Raw genomic sequence first — 16,502 nt, forward strand, 5'->3', positions numbered from 1 at the left:
AGTAGGGATGGTCCCTAACTCTTGTAGTTCACCTCACTATAAGCCAGCAGGTCTCAAAATAGATGTAGGCAGAGCAGGACCTAGACCTGACCAGACACCTACACGTGGAAAGCTATATAGACAAGATGCACAGCCTATAATAGGGAGCTAGGCCCTTATATATACAAAGTACAAAAAACTAAAGCAAAACTACCATGTCACAACCAAAGAAAAGGACAGAAGCTTTGCGGTGTTAGGATACCTTCAAACAACTTCACATATCTCTGCTTCCTGGACCTTTCTGGGTATGACCTAGGGTCCAATTTCAGATGGACGTATGTTCTGATCTGTGAAAGGACCAAGATACGTGGACTTGCCGTTGGTCTGCTTACCCAAACCAACAACCTCCTGGGAATATACATAGGTTTATATGAGGCTATTGATTTAGGACAGAAGACGTGCAATCGTTCCAGGCATTGTGGTCTATATAAAGGGAAATGGGATGTTGCGATTTATCGCAGTTTTGCTGTTGTGTTAAAATCACAGATTTACAGAGATTTTTTAATGTTGTCATTCGTGTGAGATGGATGTTGGATTAATGTTTGCATGGCTAATTGTGGTTATACACACATGATGATAAGAATGATGAATCAATGACAAAGAGGTGAAGAATAACATATCGTGAATCAATAGCATCAATCCTCCTCACATTTGCCATATTGTAAAGAGACAAATGTAAAATATTGCAGACTGGTGACAGTATTAATCATTTTGACAATGACATTTTAATATGAAGATTTGTAAAACCTTTTATGCTATCATTTTCTGTTTGTAATCTTTCTAATGTGACTTAAATGCCGCGATTAACAAATAGAGATAACAATGTCTGTTCTTATCTTTCAGCTACAAGGATCCATAAAGAGAAAGCTGGAAGATGACAGTTCCCCTGTGTCCTCTGGCATAAACGATATTATATTTTCAAGTGACAACAAACGACTCTGTCTCGATGATGTTACACTTTCAATGGGCCAAACGCAAAGCGCCAGCTCAAGTGTACCCTGCTCTGATTTGCAGCATTCTCCTTTCTCCACCAATCATAGCACTTCATCCATGGGGGTCGGTGGACACCAAGTTCTGCTTGAAAATAGCCACATGAATGGGAGAGGGATGGCTTCACCATTCTCAAACACTGATATGTGTCAGAAAGTAACATACGAAGAAAAAAATCCCAATCTACAATCTGTGGACCAAGAACTTCAGGACCTATTGGAAGAATTAACCAAAATGCCAGATCCATCTCCAAATGACCTGGATCTTGAGAAAATCTTGGCAGGTAAGCCAGATGAGCCACTTGTCATGAGCCATTCTCAACCTAATTTAAGTACAACTCCCAAGCTCTCCCCAACACAATCAACTCATTTGGACAACCATATCTCTGGCAAGGATTTCTCTGGTGGCTGTAGTTCTGCAAATGCTGGATCTCCTCAAATTAGACCTTCATCTGCTGGAACCAACTATCCAATTGCATCATCAAGCAAGCCTGTTCAGTCACCTATTCCTGCAAGTCAGAGTAAGAGTCAGTCACAGGCTATGTTACCTGGATCAATGGCCAACATGTCTGGGACAAACTGGCATGCACAACAGTTGAAACAACTGGCAGCAAGCAAACAAGTACCTCCAGGCAAGCAGCAAGTGCCAACACCTAACTGGCCAACAATATCACCTACAGGTCTCTCTCCACCATACAGACCTGGCTCTTCTCCTCAGCAACCTTTCAGTCCACAAAATGTCATGGTACCCAGTATGAGCACAGGAAATTTACAGGGGAACACTATACAAGGTTCACAAAATGCCATTTTGTCAAGCATGCCTTCAAGCAACAACCCAAGCAACAGACCTTCCCCACCTTATGTGTCCGAAAAGATTGCAAGTCCAGCTCTGAACCAGCAACCCTTCAGCCCTCAAAACTCTATATTACAGAATATTACTACAAGCAACATCCCAGCAAACACTATTAAAAGCCCCCAAAACAACATGGTGCCAAGTATGGCACCTGCCAATCCTGGACCTTCCCCTCCCTATCAACCAGAGAAACTTTCAAGCCCGGCTTTGCATCAACAGCCCTTTAGTCCTCAGAACACATTGATGTCCAGCCTCACCCCAACAGGCAACCAGTCAAGCCTACAGAATTCTCTTTTCAAATCAATGACCACAAACCAGCCAAAAAATATGAACATGATTATGCAGCAGCCTTCCAACGGCTTGCAGTCTGCGATAGTCAACGATAATTCAGGAGGTCACGACCAGTTTTCCTTTAACAACACCAAGCCACTGTCTCATTTTGCACCTGATTCTGCTAACCAGAAAATGAACTTGTCATCAAATTCTGGATCACTTATCCATTATCTGCAGCAGCAGCAGCAGCAGCAGCAGCAACAACAGCAACAACCCCAACATCAGCCTGCAGCAGTGCAGCAGAATCCGCAGGTCGGCAACAATCAGTTTCTCCAACAACAGATAAGACAACTGATGCAGCCTTCAAGGATGCAGAGACAGATGCAGACCAGTGGATTGCCTCCTCAGTCCAGACAGGTAAAGGTTTTTTCTAGGTACAGTGCTGTATTCAAGTCAAAAAGCATTTTGTCATTAAAGAGTGACCGTCATTTAAATTATTATTTCATAACTTAATAGTACACATCAAAATAAGAAACTTTGTTATGTATGTTATCAGAGAAATCTGCTTTTTTTCTCCTCCTGAGTTGTTCATTCATTCTCAATTTATGGTTAAAATCTGTAAAATATATATTCAGTCAAGGCAGGTTTTCCCAGTACTGAGGTTGGAGAAGACAGTTTATCATATAATTTAACAGGCTTCAGCTTAGTCTCGATCCATGGCAACTTGATGGATGAATGATCTGTAGGAAGACCAATCTTGTGCAAGCCTAGATAGGTCCATCAGGATCTTCTCTGCCATTATCTTGATAGTATCAAGCCATTGGGTTGCTGGTCTTCCTCTTCGCAATGTTCCTTCTATTCTTCTGACCATGATGTCCTTCTCCAGTGATTGCTCTCTTTGTATGATGTGTCCAAAGTAGCTTAGTGATCTTTGCTTTGAGTGACATGTGTGGCTTGATTTGTTCCAAAATTGATTTGTTTGTTTTTCATGCCATCTGTGGTTTTAACAACATCCTTCTCCAGCACCATATTTCAAAGGCACCAGATCTTCTTCTTGCTTTTTTCTTTATCGTCTAAGTTTTGCATCTGTTTGTTACCAAAGAAAAGAGCAAACTATGTAAACAGTTAGTGCTCATAAATTTTCTATAGGGAACTCTACATGTCATTTCAAGAAAGCTTTTCGCACAATGTCTGTGTCTGCCTCTAGCCGGACCGTCATCTTCATAGATTTTCAAAAGTACCACCGGTCATCTCCTATTACTGAGATAGGAGGACAAGGAGTGAAGAGCTAGAGGCAGGCACAGCCATTCTGCTGCAAGTTCTCCTGAAAGTTAGTTACAGATCTCTATAGAACTTTTTTGAGCACCAACTGTCTTCTCTTATCTCAGTAATGGGAAAATCTGAAGACAGATTTTAATTGTGATTTGAGAATTTTGAGATTAAAAGATCAGTCCCGGAGTAAAAAGATGCAGATTATTCTGATTAGATATATTACAAAACTTCTTATTTTAACATGCACTATTAATTTATGAAATAAAAACTAAAACAATAGATGCTTTAAATATTATGATCATAGATTTTGTTTCATTTAGCATTTTCTATAAAAGTCTTCAATGACTCAATCTTGCTTTACTTTACAAATGTATGCAGAGTATAATGGAAAATGACCTTGTCTCATGTCCAAGTCTTAATATTTGGGCGATATTCGACGCTTTACACTTTTTGAATGTATTACATTTTTTATGAGAGAATTCTTTTTGCGTTCTTTAGGGCATTTCCACTTTTCCTGTGTCTGCTTTTAAGGAGAAAGAAAAAAATCCACCTAGATGGATATTGAGCACATGAGAAGTTATGCTCATTTTTCCTAGTATTTAACTGGATGTAACAAAGGTCAGGAAGGAAGCATATTTCAGAGAGAGATAAGAATAAGAATAGCTGTGAAACAGGAGGATCATAGGCTAACAGGAAATGCAAGGAAATTCTGGGATAAAGAAAAAGCAATAAATCTAGAAAGATCTGAAACTAATGTATAGTGCATCTCCGGACTGGACGGATCTTGGCATTATGGAGTAGCAATATAAGCAATAGCTATATTGGGGGCTGCAGACAGAAGCAATATAAGCCTGAATCCATGAAATTAAGCTATCCCATAACTGTGTTTGGACAGTTAGGTTCAGTATAATATATAAAACACTGGATGGTGGCCCGATTCTAATGCATCGGGTATTCTAGAATATTTATTTATGTATGTATATAGCAGCCACATAGTATATAGCACAGGCCACGTAGTATATAGGAGCCATGTAGTATATAGCAGACAAATACTACGTGGCCTGTGCTATATACTATGTGGCTGCTATATACATACATATTGTAGAATACACGATGCGTTAATACAGGTCATGCAATATATAACAGTGGCCACGCAGTATATAACACAGCCACATACTATATAACACAGCCCACGCAGTATATAGCAGCCACGCAGCATATAACACAGGCGACGTAGTATATAACACAGGCCACGCAGTAAATAGCAGCCACGTAGTATAGAACACTGCCCACGCAGTATATAACAGTATATAACAGTATATAACAGTATATAACAGTGGCCACGTACTGTAGTATATAGCACGCAGTATAGAACATAGCCCACGTAGTATATAGCACAGCTACATAGTATATAACACTGCCCACATAGTATATAACACTGCCCACATAGTATATAACACTGCCTATGTAGTATATAGCACCACGCGGTATCTAACACAGCCCACGTAGTATACAGCAGTGTGGGCACCATATCTATGTTAAAAAAATAACTAAAATAAAAAATAGTTATATACTCCAATTTCACCTGTCAGAAGTGTAGACTAGTGGCCCTTTTAGAAGAAAAGGTGCGGGGTCTGGAAGAAAGAATAGCAACTTTGAAACTCATCAAAGAGAATGAAGACTTTCTAGACAGAACAGAAGCATCTCTACTGGTCACAGAAGGTGCAAAAAGTGTCAGAGAACCTCCAAAAGCAGATGAGTGGAAGCATGTGACCAAAAGAAGCAAGAAGACCATGGAGAAATCACCAACCACACAACTGAAGAACCGATATCAAATCTTTGTAGAGGATGAAGATGGCACACCTAAGAATGAAGCAATACCAGCAAGCAAAAAAGAAAAGGGCACACAGCAACAAGTGACAGCAAAAAGTACAGCCAAGAAGCAACGAAGAGTGGTGGTGGTGGGAGACTCACTACTGAGAGGCACAGAAGCAGCCATCTGCAGACCGGACATAACTGCAAGAGAAGTATGCTGCCTTCCAGGTGCGATGATCAAGGATGTGACCGATAGGATACCAAAGCTCTTCAGCTCCAAGGACGTCCACCCATTTCTTCTGATACATGTTGGCACCAATGACACGGCAAGGAAGGACCTACCGACAATCTGCAAGGACTTTGAAGAGTTGGGGAAGAAAGTAAAGGAACTGGATGCACAGGTAGTTTTTTCTTCTATCCTTCCAGTAGATGGGCATGGCACCAGGAGATGGAACAGGATCCTTGATGCAAACAACTGGCTAAGACGATGGTGCAGACAACAAGGATTCGGATTCCTGGACCACGGTGTGAATTACTTGTACGATGGACTCCTCGCCAGAGACGGACTACACCTCAACAAACCTGGGAAACACACATTCGCCAGAAGACTCGCTACACTCATCAGGAGGGCGTTAAACTAGAAGAAGAGGGGACGGGAAGAAAAACATTAGACTCGAACAAAGACGACCCAGGAAAACATACTCAGAAGGGAGGTAAGAACATTTCTAAAACAATCCACAGTGAGGAGATTGGAACAAAACAAAATCCTCTAAACTGCATGCTCGCAAACGCCAGAAGCCTGACAAACAAGATGGAAGAACTAGAAGCAGAAATATCTACAGGTAACTTTGACATAGTGGGAATAACCGAGACATGGTTAGATGAAAGCTATGACTGGGCAGTTAACTTACAGGGTTACAGTCTGTTTAGAAAGGATCGTAAAAATCGGAGAGGAGGAGGGGTTTGTCTCTATGTAAAGTCTTGTCTAAAGTCCACTTTAAGGGAGGATATTAGCGAAGGGAATGAGGATGTCGAGTCCATATGGGTTGAAATTCATGGAGGGAAAAATGGTAACAAAATTCTCATTGGGGTCTGTTACAAACCCCCAAATATAACAGAAACCATGGAAAGTCTACTTCTAAAGCAGATAGATGAAGCTGCAACCCATAATGAGGTCCTGGTTATGGGGGACTTTAACTACCCGGATATTAACTGGGAAACAGAAACCTGTGAAACCCATAAAGGCAACAGGTTTCTGCTAATAACCAAGAAAAATTATCTTTCACAATTGGTGCAGAATCCAACCAGAGGAGCAGCACTTTTAGACCTAATACTATCTAATAGACCTGACAGAATAACAAATCTGCAGGTGGTTGGGCATTTAGGAAATAGCGACCACAATATTGTGCAGTTTCACCTGTCTTTCACTAGGGGGACTTGTCAGGGAGTCACAAAAACATTGAACTTTAGGAAGGCAAAGTTTGAACAGCTTAGAGATGCCCTTAATCTGGTAGACTGGGACAATATCCTCAGAAATGAGAATACAGATAATAAATGGGAAATGTTTAAGAACATCCTAAATAGGCAGTGTAAGCGGTTTATACCTTGTGGGAATAAAAGGACTAGAAATAGGAAAAACCCAATGTGGCTAAACAAAGAAGTAAGGCAGGCAATTAACAGTAAAAAGAAAGTATTTGCACTACTAAAGCAGGATGGCACCACTGAAGCTCTAAAAAACTATAGGGAGAAAAATACTTTATCTAAAAAACTAATTAAAGCTGCCAAAAAGGAAACAGAGAAGCACATTGCTAAGGAGAGTAAAACTAATCCCAAACTGTTCTTCAACTATATCAATAGTAAAAGAATAAAAACTGAAAATGTAGGCCCCTTAAAAAATAGTGAGGAAAGAATGGTTGTAGATGACGAGGAAAAAGCTAACATATTAAACACCTTCTTCTCCACGGTATTCACGGTGGAAAATGAAATGCTAGGTGAAATCCCAAGAAACAATGAAAACCCTATATTAAGAGTCACCAATCTAACCCAAGAAGAGGTGCGAAACCGGCTAAATAAGATTAAAATAGATAAATCTCCAGGTCCGGATGGCATACACCCACGAGTACTAAGAGAACTAAGTAATGTAATAGATAAACCATTATTTCTTATTTTTAGTGACTCTATAGCGACAGGGTCTGTTCCACAGGACTGGCGCATAGCAAATGTGGTGCCAATATTCAAAAAGGGCTCTAAAAGTGAACCTGGAAATTATAGGCCAGTAAGTCTAACCTCTATTGTTGGTAAAATATTTGAAGGGTTTCTGAGGGATGTTATTCTGGATTATCTCAATGAGAATAACTGTTTAACTCCATATCAGCATGGGTTTATGAGAAATCGCTCCTGTCAAACCAATCTAATCAGTTTTTATGAAGAGGTAAGCTATAGACTGGACCACGGTGAGTCATTGGACGTGGTATATCTCGATTTTTCCAAAGCGTTTGATACCGTGCCGCACAAGAGGTTGGTACACAAAATGAGAATGCTTGGTCTGGGGGAAAATGTGTGTAAATGGGTTAGTAACTGGCTTAGTGATAGAAAGCAGAGGGTGGTTATAAATGGTATAGTCTCTAACTGGGTCGCTGTGACCAGTGGGGTACCGCAGGGGTCAGTATTGGGACCTGTTCTCTTCAACATATTCATTAATGATCTGGTAGAAGGTTTACACAGTAAAATATCGATATTTGCAGATGATACAAAACTATGTAAAGCAGTTAATACAAGAGAAGATAGTATTCTGCTACAGATGGATCTGGATAAGTTGGAAACTTGGGCTGAAAGGTGGCAGATGAGGTTTAACAATGATAAATGTAAGGTTATACACATGGGAAGAGGGAATCAATATCACCATTACACACTGAACGGGAAACCACTGGGTAAATCTGACAGGGAGAAGGACTTGGGGATCCTAGTTAATGATAAACTTACCTGGAGCAGCCAGTGCCAGGCAGCAGCTGCCAAGGCAAACAGGATCATGGGGTGCATTAAAAGAGGTCTGGATACACATGATGAGAGCATTATACTGCCTCTGTACAAATCCCTAGTTAGACCGCACATGGAGTACTGTGTCCAGTTTTGGGCACCGGTGCTCAGGAAGGATATAATGGAACTAGAGAGAGTACAAAGGAGGGCAACAAAATTAATAAAGGGGATGGGAGAACTACAATACCCAGATAGATTAGCGAAATTAGGATTATTTAGTCTAGAAAAAAGACGACTGAGGGGCGATCTAATAACCATGTATAAGTATATAAGGGGACAATACAAATATCTCGCTGAGGATCTGTTTATACCAAGGAAGGTGACGGGCACGAGGGGGCATTCTTTGCGTCTGGAGGAGAGAAGGTTTTTCCACCAACATAGAAGAGGATTCTTTACTGTTAGGGCAGTGAGAATCTGGAATTGCTTGCCTGAGGAGGTGGTGATGGCGAACTCAGTCGAGGGGTTCAAGAGAGGCCTGGATGTCTTCCTGGAGCAGAACAATATTGTATCATACAATTATTAGGTTCTGTAGAAGTACGTAGATCTGGGGATTTATTATGATGGAATATAGGCTGAACTGGATGGACAAATGTCTTTTTTCGGCCTTACTAACTATGTTACTATGTTACTATGTTACTATGTTACTCACCCCTGGGATCCAGCGAAGCTCCGGCGTTACGCGCACAGGTGCCGCCATCTTCTGTTCACAGGATGCATTGCGAAATTACCCAGATGACTTAGCGGTCTCGCGAGACCGCTAAATCTTCTGGGTAATTTCGCAATGCATCGCCGGGAACGGAAGATGGCAGGCGCGTGCAGCTCGGTGGACTACGGAGGGTAAGAATAGCAGGTTTTTTGTTTTTTTTATTATTTTTAACATTACATTTTTTTACTATTGATGCCGCATAGGCAGCATCAATAGTAAAAAGTTGGGGACACACAGGGTTAATAGCAGCGGTTACGGAGTGCGTTACCCGCGGCATAACGTGGTCCGTTACCGCCGGCATTAACCCTGTGTGAGCGGTGACTGGAGGGGAGTATGCGGGTGCCGGGCACTGACTGCGGGGAGTAAGAAGCGGCCATTTTCTTCTGGACTGTGCCCGTCGCTGATTGGTCGTTGCTGTTTTGCCGCGACAAATCAGCGACTTGGATTTCCATGACAGACAGAGGCCGCGACCAATGAATATCCGTGACAGACAGACAGAAGGACAGATGGAAGTGACCCTTAGACAATTATATAGTAGATCTTTTACAGGGAACCTGTCATCTAGTTTTCCCAATATAAAGTACTGCCATCGCCTTTAAGCCTTCTTTTAGCGTGTGCCAATAAGTTGTGTGTAAGTCACCAATCCCCTCTGCATAGTAAAAAAAGTAATTTTATTACACCCACATACTGTGCCATCCGGTTTAATGGGTGTCTCTCATCTTGATCTGGCACCTCTTCTCTTCCCACAATCATCCTCTTCCTTCCCTACTTCATGTGGATGACGAGTCCAACGTCATCCACACAGTGTTCCCCATCGCGCTCCTGCACAGGTGCACTTCTCTCTCTCCTGCCGAGGGCAAAGCAAAGTACTGTAGTGTGCATGCGCCAGTTATGCTTCCAAGTCAACGGCATTCTTTGGCCTTTACTGGCACATGCACATTACCGTACTTTAGTCTGCCCTCAGCAGGGCAGAGAGCAGTGTGTCTGTGGTGGAACGTGATGGGGGACACTATATGGATGATGTAGGACTTGTCATCCACATGAAGCAGGGCGGGAGGACGGCGATTGTGGGAAGAGAAGAGATGCCCGATCAAGACTAGAGACATTGGACTGGACCGCACCTTCTGTGGGTATAATAAAGGCTCTTTTTTGTGCTATGCGGAGGAGATTGGGGACAGCTATACAACATACTATAATGCTGTAACAGATGGCTTAAAGGTGCTGGCTGTACTTTATATTGGGAAAAACTGGTGACCGGTTCCCTTTAATAGTTAGCTAAAATAACATCAAGAATATAATAAATATAAGTATAAAATATAGTTATTAACAATAAATTACACGTTTATTAACAATAAATATTCTATTACAATACATGAGATAAACATACATAACAATGATCATAAAAAGTTGGTCCTTGAAAGGGTTATTTGGGGCTTCTCGGAAGGTGAGTGGCGTTGATGGCCTCTGATGTGCGCTGACCTGTCAGGAAACATGCATGTTTCGTAGGTGTCATGTAACTTTCTTATTTATTCAAATAGGGAACCTGCATGATACCTGCCAATCATGTTCACATACCAACAGATATGTGCAGCCGCAATGTCATCACCTACTGGTGCGGAAGTGAGCAGTGGCGGACAAGCCCTATAGCCTGTGCTCATGTAGACTTAGTATTCATCCTTTGCATCGCTGAAGCCATTGCCTTACCCTCAGCCCAAACATCATCTGCTCATTGCATATATGCTATGCTCGTATAGGTCTTCCAGGGGTTTGTGTACTTGCCAAAGTAAATAAATGTCTTTCGTAAAGTTCCACCCATGCCGAAATAGAGAATATAGTGTTAATGAAGTACTGTAGTTCTGTGGTTGTTCCTCTACATCCCCTGTTGTAATTCGAGGAGTGCGCTAAATACCACTCCATGGCCCTAATGTTGGTACTATCAGTTTTGACCTTCAATATACTTATCCTCACCATAGCGTTCCGCAAGCCCTTTTGTTAGCTGGCTTCTCTTTATTTTCCTCTAGTCATATTGGATCTTATTAATTAAACTGCCCAATTATGTGAAATGGTTCATTATTTCCAATAAAGAGATCTAGTGCAATTTAGGACTGGAACTAAAGCTGCACAGCATTTTTCCCATATAATGGAAAGAGGTGCAGCTTGTGTACTGAGAAGGAATGTGGATGGCTGCCAGTTGGAGTAGGAACACAAAGACATGAAATTTGATCTTTGTAGCAAACAGTGGAGCAGAGGGAAAGGCACAGCTGTTGTGACATAAACCCACAAGAACAGTCGTTTAGGTACTCTTTATATTTTAAGAAAAGACTCTTAAAAGACATTAAACTTTTCAGAAGACAAAGGAATGTGCCAATAGGAACCTGTGAAACAAACACTTGGATGCTTAGGGCAATGGATGAGCAATTGTTTTTTTATATATTTTTTTTTCACCTGAGACCCTTAGAGTTTATCAACTATTGGATGGAAAATCAAATGTGTCACTATACTAGAGAACCAGAGGAAGCAGTAAAGAGTGGATCACAAAACACATTTGGGAATGCACAAATTGCAGCCATTTTTTAAAGTGGCAACCCAACATTAATATATTTGCAGTCCAAAAAGAAAAAGGAATAATAATAATATAATAATAATAATTTTTATTTATATAGCGCCAACATATTCCGCAGCGCTTTACAAATTATAGAGGGGACTTGTACATACAATAGACATTACAGCATAACAGAAATACAGTTCAAAACAGATATCAAGAGGAGTGAGGGCCCTGCTCGTAAGCTTACAAACTATGAGGAAAAGGGGAGACACGAGAGGTGGATGGTAACAATTGCTATAGTTATTCGGACCAGCCATAGTGTAAGGCTTGGGTGTTCATGTAAAGCTGCATGAACCAGTTAATTAATTTTTTTTTTTTTTTTTTTAATATAGGCCACACAGGGATCGTTAGGTTAATGCATTGAGGCGGTAGGCCAGTCTGAACAAATGAGTTTTTAGGGCACGCTTAAAACTGTGGGGATTGGGGATTAATCGTATTATCCTAGGTAGTGCATTCCAAAGAATCGGCGCAGCACGTGTAAAGTCTTGGAGACGGGAGTGGGAGGTTCTGATTATTGAGGATGCTAACCTGAGGTCATCAGCGGAGCGGAGGGCACGGGTAGGGTGGTAGACTGAGACCAGAGAGGAGATGTAGGGTGGTGCTGAGCCATGGAGTGCTTTGTGGATGAGGGTAGTAGTTTTGTACTGGATTCTTGAGTGGATGGGTAACCAGTGTAATGACTGGCACAAGGTAGAGGCATCGGTGTAACGGTTGGTGAGGAATATGATCCTGGCAGCAGCATTCAGGACAGATTGGAGCGGGGAGAGTTTGGTAAGAGGGAGGCCGATTAGTAGAGAGTTACAATAGTCCAGACGAGAATGAATAAGTGAAACAGTAAGAGTTTTTGCAGAGTCGAAAGTAAGAAAAGGGCGAATTCTAGAAATGTTTTTGAGATGCAGGTAAGAAGAGCGAGCCAGTGATCGGATGTGGGGGGTGAATGAAAGGTCAGAATCAAGGATGACCCCAAGGCAGCGGGCATGTTGCTTTGGAGTAATGGTGGAACCGCAAACGGAGATGGCAATGTCAGGCAAAGGTAGGTTAGTAGAGGGAGAAAACACGAGGAGTTCAGTTTTTGACAGGTTTAGTTTCAGATAGAGGGAGGACATGATGCTAGAGACAGCGGTAAGACAATCACTGGTGTTTTCTAATAAGGCAGGCGTGAGATCAGGAGAAGAAGTGTATAGTTGGGTGTCGTCAGCATAGAGATGGTACTGGAAGCCAAATCTACTGATTGTTTGTCCAATGGGGGCAGTATACAAAGAGAAGAGGAGGGGGCCTAGGACTGATCCTTGAGGAACCCCAACAGTAAGGGGAAGGTGAGAGGAGGAGGAACCAGCGAAACATACAGTGAAGGATCGGTCAGAGAGATAGGAGGAGAACCAGGAGAGAACGGTGTCCTTGAGGCCGATGGAGCGGAGCATAGTGAGGAGGAGCTGATGATCCACAGTATCAAATGCTGCAGAGAGATCCAAGAGAATTAGCATGGAGTAGTGACCATTAGATTTAGCTGTTAGTAGGTCATTAGAGACTTTAGTGAGGGCAGTTTCAGTAGAGTGTAAAGAGCGGAAACCAGATTGAAGAGGGTCGAGAAGAGAGTTATCTGAGAGATAGCGGGTAAGACGGGAGTGGACCAGGCGTTCGAGGAGTTTAGAGATGAAGGGAAGATTAGAGACAGGTCTATAATTAGCGGCACAGTTTTGGTCGAGGGATGGTTTTTTAAGTAATGGATGTATGATGGCATGCTTAAATGAGGAGGGAAAAATACCGGAAGTGAGGGAAAGGTTGAATATTTTTGTTAGGTGAGAGGTGACAGCCGGGGAAAGGGACTGGAGGAAATGTGACGGAATGGGGTCACTGGTGCAAGTGGTCGGGCGAGAAGATGCAAGGAGCCTGCTTACTTCTTCTTCTGTAACTGGTTCAAAGTCAGAGAGTGAACTAGATGCAGTGGGGGAGGGAGGACAGTGCATGGTATGAAGAGATTGGGAGATGATTTCCTGTCGAATATGGTCAATTTTTTCTTTGAAGTAATTGGCCAGATTGTCAGCACGGAGATCCGTGGTTGGGGCCTGCGCTCTTGGGTTGAGTAGGGACTGGAACGTGTCAAAGAGACGTTTAGGGTTATTGGACAGGGAGGTGATGAGGGTGTTGAAGTAGGTTTGTTTGGAGAGGTGAAGGGCAGAATTGTATGTCTTTAGCATGAACTTATAATGGATGAAATCTTCGGGTAGATTAGATTTTCTCCACAGACGTTCTGCGCACCTGGAGCACCGCTGCAGGAAACGTGTTTGCAGCGTGTGCCACGGTTGTTGCCGTCTGTGCCGAGTTGTTTTATGTATAGGAGGAGCAGCTTCATCCAGGGCACTTTGCAGGGTTTCATTGTAATGCTTCAGAGCAGAATCAGGACATGAGATGGAGGAGATTGGGGCCAATGAGGACTGCAAGTTCTTCATAAGTTCCTGGGTGTTAATGGCCTGTATGTTTCTATAAGTGTGGAAAGTGGGGGTGACCTGAGCGGGATGGCAGTTCTTGATAGAGAATGAAAGAAGGTGGTGGTCAGAGAGTGGGAGAGGGGAGTTTGTGAAATCATCCACTGAGCAAAGCCGGGAGAAGACCAAGTCAAGGGAGTTTCCATCTTCATGTGTTGGCGAGTTAGTATGCTGCGAGAGGCCGAAAGAGGAGGTTAGAGCCAAAAGGTGAGAAGCAGATGGGGAGAGGGGAGAGGCAATAGGGATGTTGAAATCACCCATGATAAGGGTGGGGGTGTCACAGGAAAGAAAGTGTGGAAGCCAGGAATAACGAGGGCACTCACCAGTCTTCTTATTGTGCAATAATCGCTTACTTTATTAATGTGACATCTAAAAATTCAAGGTCGGGCTACCGATGGAGCCGAAGCTCAGGTGAGCAGGGGGGAGTGGAGACGACGGCCGTTTCGCGCTGTGCTTGCGCTTCTGACCTGTAGAAGCGCAAGCACAGCGCGAAACGGCCGTCGTCTCCACTCCCCCCTGCTCACCTGAGCTTCGGCTCCATCGGTAGCCCGACCTTGAATTTTTAGATGTCACATTAATAAAGTAAGCGATTATTGCACAATTAGAAGACTGGTGAGTGCCCTCGTTATTCCTTTTTCTTTTTGGACTGCATAGTTGGACTTGTTTCATATGCGAGGAGCACCCGAGGTGTGCGATGTGGCAGCAAAGGTTAACCCATTTAAGCACTGAAGTGTGAATTTACCACTTGGCTTGAGATTTTGAAGGCTGTGCCGCCCCATTTACCTTTCCATAGATAATTAATATATTTGGTTCAGATCTTTAATTCACTTCTCACAACCGATCACTCGCCCGCTGTTAGGTGTCGAGTTCCCACCGCTGCAGAGAGGGAATCTCAAACCATGTCCACTGCTGTCTCCCATTCTCCTCCAGCCACAGTGGAACCTGCTCAGCAGAAACGTTGATCCCTGCGTCTGGCTCAAGCTGATACTGTGCACTTGGGTACTGCTGCCTTTCCAGGCTCTGCCTTTGTAGCCAGAACTGTTCAGCAGCGAGCGGGCATTTTAGGGACTAAGTCCTGCTTTTCCTACACTGAGCATGCCCACGGGACGACCTCCCATTGGAGGTCGGGGGTCACATGCTCAGGTCCTGTTGTGGCTCCTATTGGACCATCAGGAAGGTCCCGGAGCGCTACTGCTATAAAAGGTTTGCATGGCCACTCGGCCATGCGCTAGTGTAAACTTATTTGTGTGTGTGGATAAATGCCTGTCGATGGATGAAAGCTCTGAATCATTCCCATCCCTAGTGTTGCTGCCTGCTCGCGAATGATATAGCTACCTTGCGCCCGACAGTGCTATCCTGCACAATTGCACAAGTTGCTAATCGAGTTATCAGCGACCGCCAGAGCGCCGCTGTGCGCAGATAGTGCGCTTTCCTAGCCCTACTTAGGATGGTTAGTGGTGTCTGCCAGAGTGGCGCTGCATGCACTCCTGTGTGAAAAATATTTACTTTAGTTTCCCTGGCACCACAGTAGCGGTGTTGAGTGCAAGAGATCTTGAGAGACTCTTACCCTGAGTCGTGGGGCAGAGTTCTGTGTCGCCTTGCTTGCGCTCTCTGTGCGGTATCGCGGCCCTGTAACGCAACAGGGTTCGCTTCCTTCATACCGCGTGAAGCTAACCCGTGTGTGTACTCACATTATACCACCATATAGTCCGTCATTACCAAGCAGCAGGTGTCTTAGCTGCAAGGTGGACCCTGGATTGCGAACGCACCTTATATCATCTAAATTATTATTTAGTGCGTTCCGCCAGTCCTAACATTACACTAGCGCCAGGGTCTGGCTTGTAATGGCATATGAACAGCGTCTACACCGGTACATCCAGCAGCTGGAAGGTAGGTTGGCGGCTCTTGAGCGTACAACCTCGGCTGTGGATGTTACCGCGGGCGCTGTTCAGGCTGCGAGCGTAGCTGCAGCCAGTTTGTCCACTGCCACCCCTGCTCCGACCTTATCCCACCTCCCGCTACCTGATAAGTTTACTGGTGACAGTAAGCTGTATCGGGGATTCGTGAGTCAGTGTGCCATACACCTTGACCTCCTGGCTGCACGTTTTTCCATGGAGCAGGCTAAGGTGGGATTTATTCTATCCCTGTTGTCGGGCAGGGCGCTGGAGTGGGCAAAGCCGCTGTGGGAGCGTGACGATCATGTGGTGCAGAGTGCTTCAAGGTTTCTGGACTCTCTGAGACAGGTCTTTTTGGGACCTCGTGTCACCCAAGATTCAGCGCTCCAACTGCTGGCTTTGACACAGGGTTCATCCATGGTCAGTCATTTTTCTGTTCACTTCCGGACTTTGGCATCGGAGCTGGAGTGGCTGGATAAAGTCCTTATCCTTGTGTTCTGGAGAGGACTGGCTGACCATATGAAGGACGTCTT

The 16,502-nt window shown here is 43.6% G+C and overlaps 1 protein-coding gene across 1 annotated transcript in view; it reads left to right on the top strand.

Annotated features, from left to right (window-relative positions):
- Positions 1-16,502, top strand: part of MAMLD1 (mastermind like domain containing 1) — a 301,664-nt gene that overhangs the window by 155,205 nt on the left and 129,957 nt on the right. The window contains exon 2 of the mRNA XM_069747050.1: positions 883-2,571. Coding sequence (XP_069603151.1) covers positions 883-2,571 — 1,689 coding nt within the window. The remainder of the gene's footprint in view (positions 1-882; positions 2,572-16,502) is intronic.

Source organism: Ranitomeya imitator, chromosome 2, assembly GCF_032444005.1.
Source record: "Ranitomeya imitator isolate aRanImi1 chromosome 2, aRanImi1.pri, whole genome shotgun sequence".
In the NCBI taxonomy this organism is placed as follows: Eukaryota; Metazoa; Chordata; class Amphibia; order Anura; family Dendrobatidae; genus Ranitomeya; species Ranitomeya imitator.